Source organism: Canis lupus, chromosome 23 (assembly GCF_003254725.2).
Source record: "Canis lupus dingo isolate Sandy chromosome 23, ASM325472v2, whole genome shotgun sequence".
Lineage (NCBI taxonomy): Eukaryota > Metazoa > Chordata > Mammalia > Carnivora > Canidae > Canis > Canis lupus.
In genome coordinates this window covers 37,876,376-37,898,236 of record NC_064265.1, presented here as the reverse complement: position 1 = coordinate 37,898,236, position 21,861 = coordinate 37,876,376, and the positions used below count along the sequence as shown (strand labels likewise).

General features: G+C 36.9%; 1 protein-coding gene across 12 annotated transcripts in view; it reads left to right on the top strand.

The window, feature by feature from the left end:
* The window catches only part of TFDP2 (transcription factor Dp-2), a 167,121-nt gene that overhangs the window by 82,070 nt on the left and 63,190 nt on the right, over window positions 1-21,861 (top strand). The window contains exon 1 of one of the 12 annotated variants that reach the window (XM_049099900.1): window positions 13,527-13,669. The exons of 10 other annotated variants lie outside the window; for them this stretch is intronic. In XM_049099900.1, the coding sequence (XP_048955857.1) occupies window positions 13,639-13,669 (31 nt within the window). In that variant the 5' untranslated portion in view covers window positions 13,527-13,638. Of the gene's footprint in view, window positions 1-13,526; window positions 13,670-14,044; window positions 14,099-21,861 lie in introns of those variants that run through there. One more of the 12 variants, XM_049099902.1, reaches the window with a different exon arrangement.

Below are 21,861 nucleotides of genomic sequence, written 5' to 3'. Positions count from 1 at the left end.
TTCTCCCTCTCCATCTGCCTCTCCACCCTGCTCATGCACATTCTCTCACACTCTCTCTCTCTCTCTCTTAAATAAATACGTAAATAATTGTAAAAAACAAAAACAAAAACACCAAAACCACTCATGGGGTACCTGGATAGCTCATTTGGTTAAGCTTCAACTCTTGATTTCAGCTCAGATCATGATCTTAGGGTCATGAAATTGAGCCCTGAGTTAGGCTCCATGCTGGGCATGGAATCTGCTTAAGAGTCTCTTTCTCCCTCTCCCTCTGCCCCCACCCATGCGCTCTCTCTCCCTCAATAAATAAATAAATAAATAAATAAATAAATAAATAAATAAATAAATATTCATGTATTGGTTAATTAAATCTAATTAAATGATTACTCCCAAGGAAATTGAAATAAATTACTTCCCCAAGGTCACCAACTTAGAGGGAGGTCTCATATTTGAATCCATATAGACTGATTCCAGAGCCCTGGTGCTTGAGGAAATAACAATGATTACAAAGGATCTTGAATCATTCTTTGTTCTTTTCTGCATTTTAAAATTCTTTGAGGCTCATCAGAATTCATAAAGATATCAAGAGCACCTGAATGGCCCAGTCAGTTGAGCATCCATCTCAGTTTCAGCTCAGATCATCATTTCAGGGTTGTGAGATTGAGCTATGTGTCAGCTCTGCTTGAGATTCTCTCTCTCCCTCTCCCCCACTCCTCTCCCCACTCACACATTCACTCATTCTCTCTCCCTTTTTAAGATTTTATTTATTCTTAGAGACAGAGAGAGAGAGAGAGAGGCAGAGACACAGGCAGAGGGAGAAGCAGGCTCCATGCAGAGAGCCCGACGTGGGACTTGATCCAGGGTCTCCAGGATCACGCCCTAGGCTGCAGGCGGCGCTAAACCGCTGCGCCACTGAGGCTGCCCTCATTCTCTCTCAAATAAATCTTTAAGGGGAAAAAAGACTTTTCTCCTCATTGTTTTATAGGCAAGCTTTTTTTCCTATTTCTATGAATAGATAATTCAGGAAGTAAAACATTTAAAGTTTAAAACCAAAGTCATTCAGAACATGAAACAAAACTAATTTAACTCCTATAATAAAATTTAACAGTATGGAAAGTTACAAACCAATCACACAGCTATAAAAGCAAAACCCCAAATTATTAGCAATAAAATTGACATTATAATGAGAGAACTATGTACCATGAACCAGGTAGAATTTGTCTCAAGAAAAATGCTTGATTTGATTATAAGAAATTACCAATAATACATTTATATAGATAGATCAAGAGGAGCCATATTTTTGTCTGAAATACTTTACAGGCTACATTTTTAAAAATTTGGTCACTTCTTAAAAATCTCTCTGAAGTAGGAATTAAAAGATATGTATTTTTTCTAAAAGTCCATCTTTAAGTTATTAGCCAGTATCATATTTAAAACATTTCCAGGGGCACCTGGGTGGCTCAGTGGTTGAACATCTGCCATTAGCTCAGGTTGTCATCCCCAGATCCTGGATTCGAGTCTCACATCGGGCTCCCCACGGGGAGCCTTCTTCTCCCTCTACCTGTGTTTCTTCCTCTCTCTGTGTGTCTCTCATGAATGAATTAAATACGTAAATATAGGGCAGCCCGGGGGGCTCAGTGGTTTAGTGCCGCCTTCAGCCCAGGGTGTGATCCTGGAGACCTGGGATCGAGTCCCACGTCAGGCTCCCTGCATAGAGCCTGCTTCTGCCTCTGCCTGTGTCTCTGCCTCTCTCTCTCTCTCTCTCTCTCTGTGTGTGTGTGTGTCTCATTAGTAAATAAATAAAATCTTTAAAATAAATATATAAATATGTAAAATAAAATAAAACATTTCCATTAGAAACACACATTCCTTTTTTTTTTTTGAGACTTTTATTTATTTATGAGAGACACAGAGGCAGAGACACAGGCAGAGAGAGAAGCAGACTCCATACAGGGAGCCTGATGTGGGACTCAATCCTAGAACTCCAGGATCACACCCTGGGCCAAAGGCAGGCACTTAACCACCGAGCCACCCAGGCGTCCCATGCACCATTTAAAACAAGAACAAGCTAAGAAGGTCCACTAGCGCCACTATTATTTACTTGATTTTCTGTTGCTTTGTTTTTTAAAGCCAGGTTTATTGAGGTTCTTTTTTTTTGTTTTTTTGTTTTTTTTTGTTTTTTTTTTTTTTATTTATGATAGTCACAGAGAGAGAGAGAGAGGCAGAGACACAGGCAGAGGGAGAAGCAGGCTCCATGCACCGGGAGCCCGATGTGGGATTCGATCCCAGGTCTCCAGGATTGCGCCCTGGGCCAAAGGCAGGCGCCAAACCGCTGCGCCACCCAGGGATCCCTGTTGAGGTTCTTATATGCAGTAAAGTTGACTCTTCCTTGTTTTTTGTTTTTTGGTTTTTTTTGTAGTATATTTTGAGCTCTGCAACCTTGCTAAACTCATTAGTTTATTAAAATGTATTACTTTTGCTAGCTTTTTTATAAATTCTTTTGGATTATCTGTGCCAGCCAGCATTCTTTAGATAGACATTATTTGCTCATAGTAAAATATTCTTTTTTATCTATTGCTGTATCAAGTTTGCTAACATTTTGTTAAAGATCTTTTTTATGGTGGTAAAATATACATAACATAAAATTTACTATCTTAACCATTTTCAAGTGTGTACTTTGGTGGCTTTGAATATATTCACACTGTTGTGCAACTATCACCGCTGTCCATCTCCAATTTTTTTCATCATCCCAAACAAAAACACTGTACTCATTAAATAATAATTCTGTATTCCCCCTTCTCTAGGTACTGGTGTAACCATTGATCTCATTTTTTGTCTTTATGAATTTGATTATTCTAGGTGCCTTCCTTATGTAAGTGAAGACATTATTGGTTCTTTTGTCTGGCCTATTGCACTTAGCATAATATTTTCGAGATTTATCTATATTGTAGCATGTATCAGAATTTCATTCTTTTTTAAGGCTTGTTAATTAATAGGTTCTTTGCGACTGTTCAAGCAGGGTAATTAGTTTGGAATTATCTTGTGATTTCTTTGTTTGGTTTTGAATCAGGTTAGTGCTGGCCTTATCAAATGAGTTGGAGAATGTTTTCTACTCTCGTATTTTCTGAAAGAGTTTGCATAGTGTTAAATTAGTTACTCCATAAATATTTGGTAGAAATTGCCAGTAAAGACATTTGGGCCTGGAGTTTTCTGGGGGCTATAAACTGAGAATTTAACTTCTGTAATAGGTATAGGGCTACTCAGCCTGTTTTTTCTTGCGTGAGCTCTGGTAGTTTGTGGCTTTCATGAATTTGGAGATGTGTTGTTTAATATTTGGGAATTTTCCAGAAATCTTTCTGTAACTGATTTTAGTTTAATTCTATTACGATCAGAGACTGTCCTTTGGAGGTTATTTAAATTGTTTTGCAGTTTAAAGTTTGTTTCAAGATCTATTGTATGGCCTATCTCAGTTAATGTTCCAAGTGAACTGAAAAGACTAGATTTTGATGATGTTGAGTGGAGTATCTGTAAAAATTAATGATGTCAAGTTGATTACTAGTGTTGTTCACAGTTTCCTGTGTTTCAGTGAGTTGTCCTATGTGTCTACTTGTTCTGTTGATTACTGAGAGAGGAATGTTGGTCTCCAATATAACGGTGCCTTTTCTGTTTCTCCTTTGAATTGTCACTTTTTCTTACATATATTTTGAAACTCTTTCATTGTGTACATGCACAGTTAAGATTGTTACATCTTATTTTGGTTTTTTAATGATGTTTTCTTTTTGTGATGTTTTTTGTGCATGTTTCTTTTGATGTTTCATTATGTAATACCCAAGTTTATCTCTGGTAACAGTCCTTGTTCTGGGAATCTCTGAATTTTAATTAGGATCTCTAGATAATTTACAGTTAATGTAATTATTGAGATGTTGGATTTGAATCTGCCATATTGCTATGGGTTTTTTACTTCCTATATGGTCCATCTGTTCTCTATTCCTTTATTTTTCTGGATTTATTTTGGATAAATTAGATATTTTTCTTATTATTCCCTTTTGTGTTCATTTTATCTTTGCTATTTGTTATACCTCCTTTTAAGTCTTTTATATTTAGTGTTTGTTCTGAGATTTACAGAGCTATCTACTCTGTAAGTAGATATACAGTCTACTTTCAAGGAATGTTATTGTATACATATATACTTCCTTTTCTGCTTTCTTATCTTTTATGCACTGTTAGCATACATTTTGTTTTTACATAATGATAAACCCTATAATACATTGTAAGTATTTTGGTTAGGTTCTTTTTTTTTTTTTTTAAAGATTTTATTTGTTTATTCATAAGAGACACAGAGAGAGAGGCAGAGACACAGGCAGAGGGAGAAGCAGGCTCCATGCAGGGAGCCCGATGTGGGACTCCATCCCGGGTCTCCAGGATCAGGCCCTGGGCCAAAGGTGGCACTAAACCGCTGAGCCACCCGGGCTGCCCTGGTTAGATTCTTAGTTATCTTTTAAAATGATTAAAGAGGGCAGCCTGGAGACCCGGGATCGAGTCCCACATCAGTCTCCCTGCATGGAGCCTGCTTTTCCCTCTGCCTGTGTCTCTGCCTCTCTCTCTGTCTCTCATGAATAAATAAATAAAATCTTAATAAAAATAAAATAAAATGATTAAAGATAGGAAGAAATTTTCCTCCAATCTATTAATGAGAAAGTTGAAATAGTTATTTTAAAGCCCGTGTCTGATATTTCCAAAATCTGGGTCATATATTAGTCTGTTTCTATTGATTGCTTTAGCTCTTGCAGGTTTTTTTTTTTAACCCTCTTTTGTATGTGTGTTATAATTTTAATACCAGATATTCTATATAAAAGAACAGTAGTGGAACACCTGGGCGGCTCAGTGGTTGAGCATCTGCCTTTGGCTCGGGGCGTTATCCCTTGGTCCTGGGGTCGGGTCCCACATCAGGCTCCCTGTGGAGAGTCTGCTTCTCCCTCTGCCTATGTCTCTGCCTCTCTAGTGTCTCTCATGAATAAATAAAATAAAATGAAATAAAATAAAATAAAATAAAAGACCAGCAGAGATTGAAGTAAATACTATTTATACCTGGAAATGGGCACATTTCTTTAGTTAGGCCATTTGTCTGTGGGATTGAGTCAGTCAGGAGTTGATCTGGGTTTGAGTTCTAATATTGCTTTGATTGTGTTCATTGTAGCTCAGGGGAAGAAAGAGGCTGAACCTTTAAGAAACATCTTGGTCTTTAGAAAAGGGAAATGATTCTTAATATTGCATGATGGTGTTATAGCCAGACCTATTTGAGTCATGTTTGAATCCTATGAGAATAGGGTATGTATAAGTTTATATGAAAACAAAAAAAGATTATCTTTTGAAAAAAATTTAAATTTATTTATTTGAGAGCAAGAGTGAGAGAGAACGTGCATGCAAGCACACACAAGCAGGGGAAGGGCAGAGGGAGAAGCAGACTCCCTGTCAAGCAGGGAGCCAGTTGTGGGACTTAATCTGGTGATTACAGGATGATGATGTGAGCCAAAGGCAGATGCTCAACAAACTGAGCCACTCAAGCACTCAAAAACACAGTGATCTTTAAAAATATAATTTAATGAGAATCATCTTGTTAATCACTAGTAGTGCTGCCTATGTCTGTCTCTTACAGGGTAATAGAGTAAGGGAGCAAAATATTCTTACTTATTTCAGAAAAGGTGAAACTTGAAGCTTTGGCATCTCATGGACTGCCAGTGTTTCTGCAGAGGAAGGGGGAGGTGATCTGTTTCGAGCAGAGGCAACATTACTCAGCAGTACTTACTGGGAATGAACTTTTAATGAGGCCATGTAAAAAACTAAAGTAGTGTTCCTTAGCTTAGATACACACTGGAATCATCTGATACCTTTAGAACAATACTAATGCCTTCGTCCCACCCTCAGTGATTCAGATGGAGTTGGTTTGAAGTGTGACTTGGCTATAAGTTTCCCATTTGACTCAAATGTGCAGCCAAAGCTGAGGATCACTCCTCTAAAGGCTTACAGAAATCCTGTGAGGTGTTAGAGACCTTGTAAGGCCTGGAGGATTTGTAGTAGCAGATGGAAGAAATATCAAAGGATATTTAAATTATTATCATTGCTGTGATATACAGAAAAAGCGATTGTCTTATTATGTACTAAGAAACATAAAGGATAACTCAATAAATGAAAGTAATTCTATATTCTTAAAAAAGAAGTATTTTAAATTTGACAGTTCTTTCCAAATCAAATAAAAACTACATAATGCCATTTCAATCAAATCTTGTTAGAGTTTTTTTTTTTTAAGATTTTATTTATTTATTTATTCACAAGAGACACAGAGAGGGGCAGAGACACAGGCAGAGGGAGAAGCAGGCTCCATGCAGGGAGCCCAACACAGGACTCGATCCCGGGTCTCCAGGATCACACCCTCGGCTGAAGGCAGTGCTTAACTGCTGAGCCACCTGGGCTGCCCTTGTTAGAGTTTTTTAAAACCAGTAGTGTCACCTACCACCCTGATCTTGGGTTCCTTTTTTTTTTTTTTCCTGATCTTGATTTCTAATACTATTCTCCAATAAAAGGATCCAAGGCTCCTTAGAAAAACAGCTAATATAGGTTTAGGGCAGGAAATATACAAGATGAAGCTGGAGTACTTTAGAATACCAGAAAGCAAGGAAGTAGTAAAAAGAAGGGAGGGGGTAGATCATGCCAAAGCAACACAGGAGATAATCTGAAAAAGATCCCAGTGACCAAACTAGAGCAGTTTGAGCAGCAAAATAAATAATGCAAGATAAGATTTTAACTAAGTATAAAATAAAAATACATGATTACATACTCCTATAAATAGTGATTGAATAAATAAGTGAGGGAGAAGAGACAGGTCTCCATACAGAATTCCAAATAGTTTATTTACACACTAATTTAGAAACTTCTTCAAGAAGGTAGAGCTTAAACCCTCCACCCATTCTGTGAGTCTGGGGTGCATTTAGTGGGGTGCTTCCAAATTATAGTTTATGGAAACACAGGGTAGAGGTGGGAGGGTAACTTTACAGTAGAGAAACCTAAAAAAATAGCCCTGGCCAGTTGATCCTTTATCAGTCATAAATCGTGTTGATAGCTGGTACCCTTAATATGATGTGATGAGATCTTCCTCCCAATAATTTGTTACTCTAGTCTGAGAAAAAAATCAGGCAAACCGGGATCCCTGGGTGGCGCAGCGGTTTGGCGCCTGCCTTTGGCCCAGGGCGCGATCCTGGAGACCTGGGATCGAATCCCACGTCGGGCTCCTGGTGCATGGAGCCTGCTTCTCCCTCTGCTTGTGTCTCTGCCTCTCTCTGTGTGTGTGTGTGTGACTATCATAAATAAATAAAAATTAAAAAAACAACAAAAAAAAAATCAGGCAAACCCATATTGAATGGCATTCTACAAAATACAGGACCAATACTTCTCAAAACTGTCAAGGTCATCAAAAACAAGGCAGATCTGAGAAATTTCACAGACCAGAGGAGGCTTAGTAAACATAACTAATAAATAAATTAAATATTGGCATTACACAGAAATGCAAATGGATAATAAAAATATAAATACATATTCAACTTAACCAGTGATCAAATGCAAATTTAAATAACAAAAGCCAATGTTTGCCACTCAGTTTAGCAAAGATTTTGTTTTGTTGTTATTGTTGTTAATACCCACTTTGGAGTTGATAGAGGCAGATCTGGAACTTAGAGTGATAAACCTCTTTGGAGGATGATTTGTTCAGTGTATTTCAAAAATCTTTAAAATATGCAAACTCTGACTCCACATTTTCTCTTCTGTGGATTTATCCTAATTAAAGGAAGACTTGTGTGAAGATTTTAGCAAAGAATGTTCAGCGCAGCATTGTTGATGAGAATGAAAAATTGGCGGGGGGAGGGAGGGTGTGCCTGGATGGCTTATTTGGTTGGGCTGCCTTCTGCTCAGGTCATGATCCCAGGGTCCTGGGATCAAGCCCTGCATTGAGCTCCCTACTCAGCCAGGAGCCAGCTTCTCCCTCTCCCTTTGCCTCGCCCCCTGCTTGTGCACATGAGCGTGCATTCTCTCTCTCTGTCAAATAAATGAATGAATAAATAAAATGAAAAATTGGAAGCAGTGTGATAAATACTGATGTATAGATGTATAGATATGTATAACTAAACAACTTATTGAGTTCAAAGAGTTAAAACCAGCATGTACAGCATGATCCCTCCCGCTGCTTTCTTTGGAAAAAGAAAAATATGTGGCATAGAAAAAGACTTGATATGTGTATGTAAAACATTCATTATAATTATTTCTGGATGGATGATGATTTTTATTTTCTCCTGTTTACTTTTATTTATCCTTCTTATTCTTTAAATCTACTTCTCTTAGGAGTATGAATCAGGAAAAAAAAAAAAAAAGCATGACTCTGTATTAAGTCCTCTGGGAAGACAATTGGTAATATACATCAAACTTAAAACAGTTTATATATTTTCACCTAGTAAAACCCTTCTGGGAGTTTGTCATCAGAAAAGAATAAGAGAGGGGCGCCCGGGTGGCTCAGTTGGTTAAGCGTCCAACTCTTGATTTGGGCTCAGGCTGTGATCTCAGGGTGGTAGGATTGAACCCCACATTGGGCTCTGCACTCAGCGTGGTCTGCTTGTTCCTCTTCTTTTGCTCCTTCCCCTGTTGTCTGTCTCTCCTTCAAATAAGTAAATAAAATCTTCAAAAAAAGAATAATAGATTTGAATAGATTTGAAGTGTTTATTACATAATTTTTTTACATAATTATAATGGCAAAATAAGGAGATTGTGTAAATATCCATTTGTAGGGAAATAAAATATGGCACATGTTTACAGTGGAATATTGTGCATTCATGATTGTGTTTAGAGAATGTTTGTTGAGGTCTGATAATCCTGGAATTCCCTTTTAGACTTTTGCTCAGAATGGCATCCGTGATCCAGATTCATTCCCCCATGTTCTTTTGTTGTAGCCTCAGATAAGAAAATAAGAAATGGATTCTTTATACTATTTTGTGTAAATAACAAAAATTAGTAAATTACTTTTTTCCCTAAAGTCATTCCCTTATATATATTCTGTTTGGCTTCTCAGTTTCAATTTATTTGCTTTACTTTTAAGGCTATGAGTGTTGTGAACCTTTTCACTATTCTGTGCTGTCTGAAGTGCTCTTCTCCCTGCTTTTACCTTGCTGACACCTCCTCATCTTCCAGGTTGCAGCTTAAATATCACTCCCTGCAGAGAGATCTTCCCAGTGCACCTTGTCTAAAGAGCACACGTGGAATACTCCTTCCGAGCTCTCTGATGCCACTAGTTTCTTTCCTAGCAATGGACACAATTGGTATTTTTGTATTTGTTTGCTTGTTTATAGTGTTTCCTCTATTAGACTGTAACTTCCTGAGGCTAGGGATTATATTTTTTCCTTCTCCCATGTATTTTTAGGCCCCCCACTTAAGGCTGGCATGTTGTAAACAGTAAATATGTGTAGATTGAATGAACTAATAACTTAATTTTGCTTTGGCAACATCTCATTTAGAAATTATCATGTAATTTAATCGTTATAATTTAGATTGTAACAAAATTATTCTTTTTTAACAAAATTATTCTTACAGCACATTGATCTTAGCTATGTGGACTTGATATTTTAATGTATCTTATGGACTATGTGGACTTGATAATTTAATGTTTTTTATGTAAGAATATACAGGTAGGAGATTAGGTTAGACCCAAGAAGTAAGAGAAGTTCTTATAATAGAGGTGGAAGTACTAGTGGATGCTGTGGAGTGGATGGACTAAAGGGGTAAAGAAGAGGAGAAAAGACATTTTGGACAAGATTGTTACATGTGCTTTTTTAAAAAGTAGACAATTTTGTCAGCAAAGTTTTAAGTTCATAGTAAAATTAAATGGAAGGTATGCTCTCATTCCTACATGAGTTTTGTTTTGTTTTGTTAATTTCTTTATTATGGTAAGATATACATAACATAAAACTTATTCTCGCCATTCAATGGTACAGAATATATTCATAGTGCCATTCAATGGTACAGAATATATAAATGAATGGTACAGAATATACCATTCAGTGGTACAGAATATATTCATAGTGCTGTGCAACTATCATAACATCCATCTCTATAATTTTTCATCTTGTAAAACCAGAACTCTGTATCCATGAAGTAGCAAAATTATTACTACAAAACTCTTAGAAGAAAAGATCAGGGGGCACCTGGGTGGCTCAGTGGTTGAGCATCTGCCTTTGGCTCAGGTCCTGATCCTGGGGTGCTGGGATTGAGTCCTGCATTGGGTTCCCCGCAGGGAGCCTACTTCTCCCTCTGCCTATGCCTCTGCCTCTCTGTGTGTGTCTCTCATGAAAAAATAAATCTTAAAAAAAAGAAGAAAGAAAAAATGTCTGTATTTAAAGATGGGAAGAGGAGCAAGTGAAGGTGAAGTTACTTTTTCTTTTGAAAGATTTTATTTATTAGAGAGAGAGAGAGAGAGCATGAGCAGGGAAGTTAAGGTTGTGGGGGGGGGGGGTTTGGGGGCTGGGGTGGGAGGAGAAGCAGGCTCCCTACTGAGCAAGGAGCCAGATGATGTGATGATGCGATGCAGAGCTCCATTGCTGGACCCTGGAACCATGACCTGAGTGGAAGGCAGACACTTAACTGTGACTGAGCCACCCAGGTGCCCCGGAGAAGTTACTTTTTATTGCAAGATATTTTTAAGAAACCATCACTTAGCAAAGGAACCCTTTGCTTTAGGTGTAGTTCTCATCAGGATGATTAGACATTTTATTTCAGAATGTGATTAAGTATAGGAAACTAACATAGGTAATCTCCATTCCCTCACAACTTGGACCTGGCAGAGACATGGGTCCTAAAGTAAGCAGGAATGGGCGAATAAAAACTATGGTTGTGCTATCATAGTATCATTTCTGCCTACAGAATCAGAAAGGTACCTGCAAAATGTGGTCAAGTTACCAAAGCATAGGAAACTAGTCTGAATAAGTTAGCATATACCTGGAGGAGTGAATACCTAGCCCCCTTGGGTGTTCTCTATGCAACCAGTGGTTCTAAATAATACGATGCTTGAGTGGATTTTCTTTGTTTTGTTTTGTTTTCTTTTATTTATTTTTTGAGTGGATTTTCTAAGAAGATTAAGGAGAAGTTGTTTGAGAAGACCTACACAAGATGTATTTTGTTACTCCAGTAGGAAGACTCATCATTCCCCCAAAGTGTGTGATACAGTTATAAAGGAACACAGAAGCTAGTGATTATGCTACTTGCCCAGAAAGGCCTGGAAGTAGATTGAAGGGCAGAGTAAGTGTGGAACTTGGGACTGGGGAAGGGGCACTGGCATGGAAGGCAAGCATAGAGGAGGAAAATGGAAGAATAGGGAGAGGCTTGAGGTCGGATCTGTTGGGTAGACAGTAGAGAACAGGTCAATTTGCTTCCTCGCTCATTGCATGATACATTATAGGCTCTCAGTATTTGTTGAAGAAAGAATGAATGATGGTTAGGGAAAACAAAAATCGCTCCTGCAGGAACCATTCATGATGAAATCCTGCGTGGGCCCCACTTTATCTTACCCATTACTTGATCTCAGTCATCACATGTCTTTCTGACCTTGGGTTGCTATTAGATTTATTGTGAGAACATCTACTAGGGGCACCTGGATGGCTCAGTCGGTTAAGTGTCTGCCTGCAGCTCAGATCATGATCCCAGGATCCTAGGATGGAGCCCTGGGTCAGGTACCCTGCTCAATAAGGAGTCCGCTCTTCCCTCCCATGCTTCACACACAAACACACACACACACACACACACACACACACACACACACACTCTTTCTTTCACACTGTCTCAAATAAATAAAACAACAACAAAAACAAAATACCCATACATACTAAATGTGTGAATGTTCCAGGTAGTGTATATTTGAATTTTTAATCATTGTCCAGCTCTGGCCATGGCACAGGAGGAGAGAGTGATACTCTGCTATTTAGAAGTATGATAAGTATATCTGAGTACTGAGAAGTTTAATTTCCTTTTGTTTTAAGACTATACTAGAATAGGTGTGACCATATCTATCTAGCCCCTGAATATTCTGGCCTTCGGTGACATGTATAAGCACTTTTGGCTGACTTGACAAGTTAAAGGTGTGCACTTATTTTCTGTGTGTGATTTATGGTGAGGTGATCAAGAATGGGGAGTTTAAAGTTATTCCCACATATGTAAAACTAATGGGATGCCATGTAATTTCCAAAGTTCTTTTTTTATTCAAACTCCTCTGAAATCTGATAGTCCACAGAAACTCAGTGTATCAAATTTTAACTGATTCCTTTACTCAAATATAGTGACCTCACATCTGATAGTGAAAACAGATTTTAGGATCTGAAAAGACACAAGGCCAAGGCGGTTGTTTTCTCAATTTTAAGCTATTATATAATTGCAACACAAGTTAATTAACACCCTTAAGCATGTAAGTGTAATAGGTGGTAGGAATCTGTTTGCAAAGAAAAGTTTCACTAAGAAAAGGCTCTCTTTGATCTGTTTCATTCACATATATCTATTTGAAGGTCTAATAGGCCCTGCTTTAGACACTGAAGATACAATACTGAAGAAAGCACAAAATCTTTGCCCTCCTGAAGCTGTTGTCAAGACATACTCTCAGAAGGGAGTATTTCAGATTAGGTGGTAACTAATCAAAAAAGGAAAGAGATATCTTCATCTATCTAGGAGAGCTCACTGGAGACAAGGATTTTTGTTTTGGCTTTTGTCTCTTGTGTTCACTCCTATATCTTCAGAGCCCCAAATAGCACTTGGCTCATAATAGGCATTCAGTAAATATATACCATTGATCAAAGTGTTTATTATTTTGAATTTGTATATAATCATACCCGTGTACTTTAGTAAATGATTTTTATGTCTAGCTAGTTGACATCTGTTTTTATCTGTTACCTTATTTTTATCTGTTACCTTATTTTTACATTTGTTACCTACTTTTAGTTTCTCCTTATACTCACATATTCAGGAAAAGCTTATTAATATTAATAATTAGTCATATGGTGATCTGATATTGCAAAGGATAGATTTAGAAAGGAACTTTTAGAGGTCATCTTTTTTTTAGCTTCCTGCCTAGGAAAAACTAAGTAAGATGATTAGGTATGTATTTTTAATTAATCGTTTAAAAAAACTAGGACAACATACTGGGGTTCTCTTGAGAAAATGGAGAAAGGTACTTAACCCTAGATATAAAGATACTAACCTGAAAAATTTAGAACTTCTAACTGTGTGGGAAAGGGAAAAAAAAATCAAGCACAACTAAGCTGCTCTTTGTTGATATCAGAAATGGGCCTGTCATTCATTTTGGCATTGAAACATAGCCTCCTATCTCAGGGGGCAGGACTAGGACTTTTTTTTTTTTTTTTTTTTTCCTCCCAGAGGAGCTGGACAGTTATTACAGGTTGAAAAGCCCCGGCCAGTTTTTCAAGAGTTTCTCCTCCTTTATTTTTCTTTTTTTTTTTTTCCTCCCACACCCCCCCTCCCCCCAACTTCTGGTGCTTTTGCTCTGCTTTCAAGATGCATTTAGGTCTCCTGCTTTGTGACTGCTTTGAAACCAGCAAATAGCCTGACATGTACAATTCGAATTATGCAGATTTCATGAGTAAGTTTAATCTTGTTTTTTTAGCCAGTTAAAATTCAAGTGATATTTAGAAAAATGTTAACTTGGAGTTAGCCATTTTATCATTTTACTGCTTTTATTTTAAGCATATTTTTTAAAACAACCTTTAATTTAATGAGAAAGTAAGATTCTACACATTAAAAAGCCCCTGTGTCTCTTAAGACTTAAAACTTCCAGTTTCTTTCAGATGATCTTGTTGTTGTATCAGACAGTCTTTATAGGTCTTTTGAAAGCCAGTTACCTCAACGGTTTTCTTGAGCATCTTTTTAGTTTTATTGAGAAGTATTTTAAATTGAGCTTTTCCGAGCTCGATTGCTTATGTCTGACACAGTCTCAAGTTTCCACTGAATGGTAACAAAGACTGTAGAGTGTTGTTGGTGCTGCAGTGAGAGGCATGCTTCTTTAGACCAGGTAAGAGAGATCATTTTGTTTCTTACTGCTGGGTGAGTTTTTACCGCGTTTATTTTATATTCCTCCAACAGCAGCAATATTAAGTTGATAAATAGCCAAGAGCACGCTGAATTCAAGACGTCCTTGCTTGTTGCAGACAGGAAAACTACAGGGTATGGGGGTTGGGTTGGGCGGGGGGGAGGGGTAGAGTAAGCTTAGTTTATCACTCAGTTACTTATATAAATCAACTAAAATGTGAAAATGATCCTGGAGCTCAGTTTTCCTCGTTCAAGAATAAGAAAGCAGTTGAGGAAATGAATTAATTTTGAAGGGACTTCATAGTTATTACTTGTGAATGCAATTTCAAATGATAGTTTTTACTTTCATTTTTTTCCCCCAGTAGTTAATAAAATAAGCTTTTGCCCTTAACTATACATTTTTTTTCATTTATGAAAACTTTTAAATTGTCAGCAGCAAAATACGCTTCCTCAGGATCTTTGAAATAAACCTGACACTTAAAAAAAATTTCAGCTTCTATAGCTGTTTCATTCCTTTTTTTCCCTAGTACATTTTTCTTAAAAGTATTTGTGCTTTGAAAATGTCAGCTGTATTCTAATGAAGCTCAGGCATTGTTTGCTCATAAAGGGGCCGGTGCATTCCACTGCTTTATGGTTTATTATGAGGCACAGTGTGAGAGTGTGGGTGGCACCATTTGGTGTCTGCCTCTTGGGGTAGTGACTGCCATTATGTTAGTGTTGGATTGGCAAAGAAAATATAGCATGTAAGATCTTATATGAATCTGAAACCTATGAAGAAAATCTTAGCCCTAAATAATACCGAGTGAGCCGGGAATGTGTGACAACTTGATTGAGTTGATCAAGTATACTCTCTAAAGTCTGCATTTCAGTTACAATTAACACTCTACCAGTCACATCTCTTGTTTCTTGATGTATATAACATTTACTCATTCTTTGAATTTCAATAAGGAAGTGAATGTTTCTACATAGATTATGACATTTTAAGTAGATACAGTAAAATTTTAAATAATACACTTACTTTTAAAAAAGAGTTTTAAGGAACTTAATGTGGGTGGGGAGGGGGAGTGGAAGAGGAGGTCAGGCAGAGAGAGCCTTTCTTTCAGTTAGGAAAGCCCTGATGAAGAAAAAAGCAACAGATGTTTCTTCTGTTACAATTGAGGTTGTTTTATTCAAAATTCACAGTAGCTGGAATGGGGAGGGGAGGTCGTAAATCTGACTTAATCAGGGAATAAATAAAACTTAGTCATTTAAAATTTATCCTTTTATACTTAGAATTTGAGAATTAGTAGAGTAACATACCTTTTGGAGAGACTTTTTTTTTTTTTTTTTTTTTTTTTTTTACTAAAAAAGTGTAATTAATGGAGACGTGAGAAAGTTAATTTTAGTGCATGTAAGTTATGGAAAAAATGACCTTTAAATCCTACAGAATATTTGGGAAAAAAATTTAGCCATTATAAAATACATAAGGAATACTTAGGTTGCAAAAGTTTGTAATTGCACAATAGATACTAAGGCTCAAAATGCAATTGCATTATGAAACATTATTTGCATATAATGTGAGAAATCCTTTTATCTTCAGTGAGAAGCATAAGACTTATTCCAAAAGATCTCTGAATAAGAAATGTGAGAGAAATATTTTTAATTTAACTGAAATTAACCTTTAAACAGATAGTAAGCTTGGGTTGGTTGCTAATGGACAGAGAAGAATGTTTATTTGCTGTAAAGTAGCAAAGGAAGAATTTGGAAGCAATATGCATGTAATGAGAGCAGTTAAAGTTTAAAAAATAGTTTTTGAATTTGTGGAATTCATAATGAGTAAAAAACCTTTCCTTTTACAAGAACCAAGAAACTCTGTGCTGTTGTATAGTGTACATTTATACACATTACAACATTATGTATTTCTTAGAGTTGGCTCTCGGAAAACCAGTGCTGAACACCAGATCTTTCACATATCGGTCACTTATTAAAAATTTGCCATACCCTAAACTGTAAAATTAGTAAGAATAGATGACAGCCAAAAAAATTCTGTGAATGATAGTTCAAAATTTGTTTAAGGAACAAATATTAAAATGGTTTTCTAAATGTTAATTGGCCTAAAGAGGAGACAGGAAAAGATACCAACACTCAGGGAAATCATTAAAGATTTCTCTTGCTTTTAACTGGGATCTGTGAGCTTCCCTGAAGATTTCCTTTGTTTCAGATGATGACAGAATTTAGATATTTTGAAGGTTTTAAGGTCATTGTTTTAATTAAGATTACACTAAGATTCTAAAGTTATCTTCATATGTTTTGCTTTTTTAAGGAACAGCAATAGGTAGCAGTTGAGCATTTTTTTTCTAAGATAAGTAAAATAACTTACATGGAGTTTAAAATGGGATTACAGGGGAACGGCTCAGTGGGTTAAGGGTCCAATTCTTTTAAAGGGCTTTCTTTTTTTTTTTTTTTAATTTTTTTTTTAATTTATTTACTTATGATAGTCACAGAGAGAGAGAGAGGCAGAGACACAGGCAGAGGGAGAAGCAGGCTCCATGCATCGGGAGCCTGATATGGGATTCGATCCCGGGTCTCCAGGATCGCGCCCTGGGCCAAAGGCAGGCGCCAAACCGCTGCGCCACCCAGGGATCCCAAGGGTCCAATTCTTGATTTTGATTTGTGTCTTGATCTCGGGGTTGTGAGATGGAGCCCCGTCGTCAGGTGTGGAGCTGCTTAAGATTCTCTCTCTCCTTCCCCCTCTCTCCCCTTCAACAAAAAATAAAATAAAATGGATTTGCAAACTCTATAGGTCTGAGTAAAGTAAATTTTTTTTACCATTTTGATCAAAGTATATATAAATTTGATGAAATAGCCAGCCCTAAAAAAAATTGATGGCCCCACATGTGATATATAACTATGACAACATCCCAGACTGGAGTTATCAAAAATGTGTGTCACTTCAGATTATAGAAGGCATTATAGGCATGATATTAGGTTATTTAACAGCATTGGCAACAACAATAACAGAAATCTTTGAAACTGTTAACCCTTCAAATTAAAAGCAATAAACTGAAAGAAGACTTTTGAAGTGAGGTACCTATGATTCTCGCCTTGTATATATGAACTCTTTAGACAAAACTGAGGTCTTGGAGAATCTGAGCCTTACCTATTCTTTGTTTTCCAAGTTAGAAAATATTCATAGAGAATGACTAATGTAAACATTCTCTCTGCCTTATGTATATATGTGTGCAATTAGAAACAACAACCTAGAAATCTCATTTCTGAGGAGGAGGTCGGAGGGAAGATTTACCTGATGCCTATATTTTTCTGAAAAGAAGATCTTTTACATTGTTGTTTAGGAGCAGATAAAATAGTATGAATATTGTGCTTTTAGTATAGTATGAGTTAACTCTTGCGAAAGATCCAGGAACCTATCATGTAATAACAGCATTACTTCTTCCTACCAAGTTTTAAGCAACCAATTTGTAAATGAACTTTTGGATCTTGACTCTAAAGCTAGAGACCATCAGTGGGGGGCTTGTTTTTCGGCAGTTTGCTCACTTATGATACAAAGTTTGTCCTCTCTTGGCAATTTCTCTGACAGAAAAATGAAGAGGCTGCTAACTGAGCATTTACGGTGTGCCAAGTAGACCCAGGGAACTTACGTGTTAAAGTTTGCAAAATCTTTTTTTTTTTAATCTTTCAGTGGATAAAATTTTAATTAAAAGATTTTTGTTTAAAAAAAAAGATTTTTGTTGATAGTGATGTCTAACTTTAAGATTTCTTGCTCTTCAAATATAATTTATATGCACCTTCAATAATAGCTCTCAAATGGAACATATTATTGAAATAAGATGTTGATCGTTGAAATTTTGAGTATGGTATTATGGAATTTAATACTTTCTAATTTGCTGGGGGAAAGAACTGCTTTGAAACTCTAATTTGTGGGTGGTCTTTGCTCAGTTTGAGTTTAAGTGTCCTAAAGTTGTTTTTTTTTTTTTTTGTCCTAAAGTTTTAAATTGATTTTAATAATCCAACTTTTAAATGGTAAATATATCTACAGTCAATGCCATATTGCCGTCTTTTATAAATATTGGAAAAATATTTCTTGGCTGTAAATTTTAAATGATTTATTTGTTAACAGTCTGGGGCAGGTTACCGTCATAGAGGGGTTGTGGGCTTCTTCAGGAGGATGATTTCCAATTAAGTGCACTTGGGTATTCTAATACTCATAAATTCTGATCTTTGTGGGTGCACCCAGCTGCCTTGATCTACCCTAGCCATTCAGTGGCTGTTGGTAGGAGATAAAATGTGCTCCCTTCCGCTCACTCTTTTATTAGGCATGCACACAGTGTCTGTGTGCCATCTGGTGGGTGTACTAGCTGTGGTGATGGTGCTGGAAGTAGTAGGGGTTGAATGTAGGCTAACCGTTGAAAAGATGTAACATGCAAAAACAAGAGACTGAAGAAATAAGGGTCACTAAGCCCATTCTTTTTTTAAAATTTAGACAGAGATGAATGTAATAGAAAGAGTCAAACTTATACTCCATTACTTCCCTAATTTGAACAAAGGGACCTTGAAGCAGTCTCCAGTATTGACTGATCATGAGAATCATTTGAGGCACTTGTTAAAAATAGGCATTCCCACCTTGTTTCTGCTATTTTGGGTGTTGAAGGGAGCCTAGGAATATGCATTTTTGAAAAAGAGGGATACTAGTTCCCCACCCTCCGCCCCCTTTATATCTTTTTTTAAGGATTTATTTATTTATTTATTTATTTATTTATTTATTTATTTGAGACACAGAGAGAGACAGAGGGAGAAGCAGGCTCCATGCAGGGAGCCCGACATGGGACTCTATCCTGGGTCTCCAGGATCAGGCAGGCCCTGGGCTGAAGGCAGACACTAAACCGCTGAGCCACCTGGGCTGCCCACCCCCTTTATATCTTATAACCAGGCACATTTGGGAAGAATTGCTATGAAGAATTGGAAGAGCCAAATTGTCTGAGGCCATATGGTAAACTAATTCAAGTATTAATCAGAAGATATATTGTCCCCAAAATGGGAAATTCTAATTAAGCAAGTGGAAGAGAAATGAGAAAGTTAAGATTTAAAGGCCTCCTTTACTGAACAAGATAATAGAAAAAGGACAAAATGACATGTTTTAACTAAAGATAAGCTAGTGAAAAAGCTATAGGATCAAATCTGTAGGTGAGACAGATGTTTTTGGATAGACATTTAAAAAATACTGAAAGGAAAAGGTCCTACAAAGAAAACCTAGTGAGAATGGATTAAATGATTTCTAAGATCTTTTAGCTTTGAGGTTTGATGAACTAAATGGAAACAACTATAATATTCCAAATACCAGAGCTTGAATTACGGAGTTCATGTAAGAAATGAAGAGGCCCTCTTTAAATCCTGGCATGCAGAAAGATAAAGAAATTTTTTTTCTCCTTTCAAAGTGAAGAATCCAGGGCATTTATGGTTTTAGATACCAGAGAAACCGGGAGCTAGGTAATCATTTTAAAAGGTGTCCTCCATGTAGAAATGCTTATCAAAGCCAAGAGAACAGATTTGATCCTCTAGGGCAGGTATGTAGAAAAGACTGACAGAAAGGTTGATTGAGCCATTTAAGAGTATGCCCTTAAGGCTAAGAGCCCGTTTCTTGTTATGGCCATTTTAGGGTTCTTGGTTGGGTTCATGGAAAGCCTTTCTTTGGTTCATGGAAAGATTCTGGTTAGGTGATTTATTTTGGGGAATCCTAGAAGTGCTGTGTTCTGACAGCTGCAAAAACAGCTAGGCTTTTTTTCCATGCCTTTGAATATATTGGTATGTGTGTTTCAGATCTTGTGTCCTTACCTGAACTATAGAAACCTTGAATCCCATTGTAGAACCAAATATGGAAGGGGAGGTTCTAGAGGCCACTTGAACTACTAAAATTTGGAGATATTAGGAACTTTTATTTTCTGTTTCTCACACCTCCCATTTTTAGCAATGTTGTAGTTATGGTTATATAGACATGCTCTATTTTACTTATCTTGCAGGTTTGGCATTTCCAGTTGGATATGCTGCCTTTTCAAATTAATTATGAGTTATTATTGTGTTTTACCTAGGAAGATAGTGCATTGAACTTATTTGTCAAATAAGGTGATAAATATCCTCTAAGCCATCCATATTGTAACATATATTGCTTTCTAGATGGCTGGCTGACATTAGAAATACAGCCTTAAGATGTGGAATCTTCTCCCTTTGCAAAATGAATTGGCCTATTCTAGAATCGACCTGTGATTTGACCTCATTAGTACTGTATTTGAAACCAATTGATAGTCCTTTACAACACTTATTAAATAGTTAAAAGGGTAATACAGATAGGGAAGAAATGCTTGACACTCCTTTTCTGACTTTGCTTATTCTCTAGTGGAAATGTTAATCATGAATGAAGTAAAGGCATGTAATACTGTCACCTAGATAGGCAGATCTGCGGAGCAGAATAGAAAGTCAATAAATTGACCCAAATAAGTAATTGATCAAGGTAGCATTTCATATCAGCATGGGGGGGTGTGTGTGTAGATCATTCACTAAAAGTAGCCATCTGAAGGGAGTGCCTAAGTGGCTCAGTCAGTTAAGCATCTGCCTTCAATTCAGGTCATGATCTCAGGATCCTGGGATCAAGCTCCATGTCAGAGAGTCTGCTTGTCCTTCTTCCTTCTGCCGCCCCCCACCCCCACCCCCACGCCTGTGCGCTCTCATGTTCTCTCTCTCTCTCTCTCTCAAATAAATAAATAAAATCTTTTTTACAAAGTAGCCATCAGGGAAAAAAAATTGGGTCTTTCATTTCTCACATCAAATAAATTCCAGATGAGTCAAGGATATAAAATTTAAAATGAAGGCATTAAAATACTAAAAGCATGGGGGATGTTTAATGCAGTCTTAGTATATAATTAATGATAGCTAATTTCAAAGAACAGCATAGCCAACTGGAAATACCACACCTATAAGATAAGTAAAATGTAGCAGGTCTGTATATGATGTATACCTCCAAGGAGGGGATTCAAGATAAATAAACTTCAGTTACTCTGACCTTCATTTTTATATTTAAACATACTTACAGGCCTTCTTGTGTCTGACACAAGAGTCACAAAAGGAAAGAATTATAAAATTGACTACAGGGACGCCTGGGTGGCTCAGTGGTTGAGTGTCTCTGCCTTTGGCCCAGGACATGATCCCAGAGTTCTGGGGGAAAAAAAAAGGCTCCCTATGAGGAGCCTGCTTCTCCCTCTGCATCTGTCTCTGCCTTCTCTCTTTGTATCTCATGAATAAATAAATAAAATCTTTAAAACATAATAATAAAATAAAATAAAATTGACTACATTCTTGGGGTGCCTGGGTGACTAAGTCGGTTAAGCATTTGACTCCTGTCAGGATCTCAGAGTCAGGGGCTGGAGCCCTGTGTTGGGCTCTGTGCTGGGCCTGGAGGCTGCTTAGAATTTTCTCTCTCCCTCTACACCCATCCCCCACTCTCCCTCTCTTAAAAAAAAAAAAAAAAACAAACTACCTTTTTAAAAATGTGCAAAGAAAACCATATATAAAAGCAAAAGACAAGTGTCAAATTGGGAAAAATATTTGCATCAGGCATAACAAAAAATACAGTTATTTTTTCAATATTTAAAGAGTGTCTACCAGTTAGCAATAGCCAATAGGAAAGTGAGCATAATTTTCAGGAAGGAATATCATTATAATAAAACCAAAATGAAATGAGAAATTGTTTTTAATGTA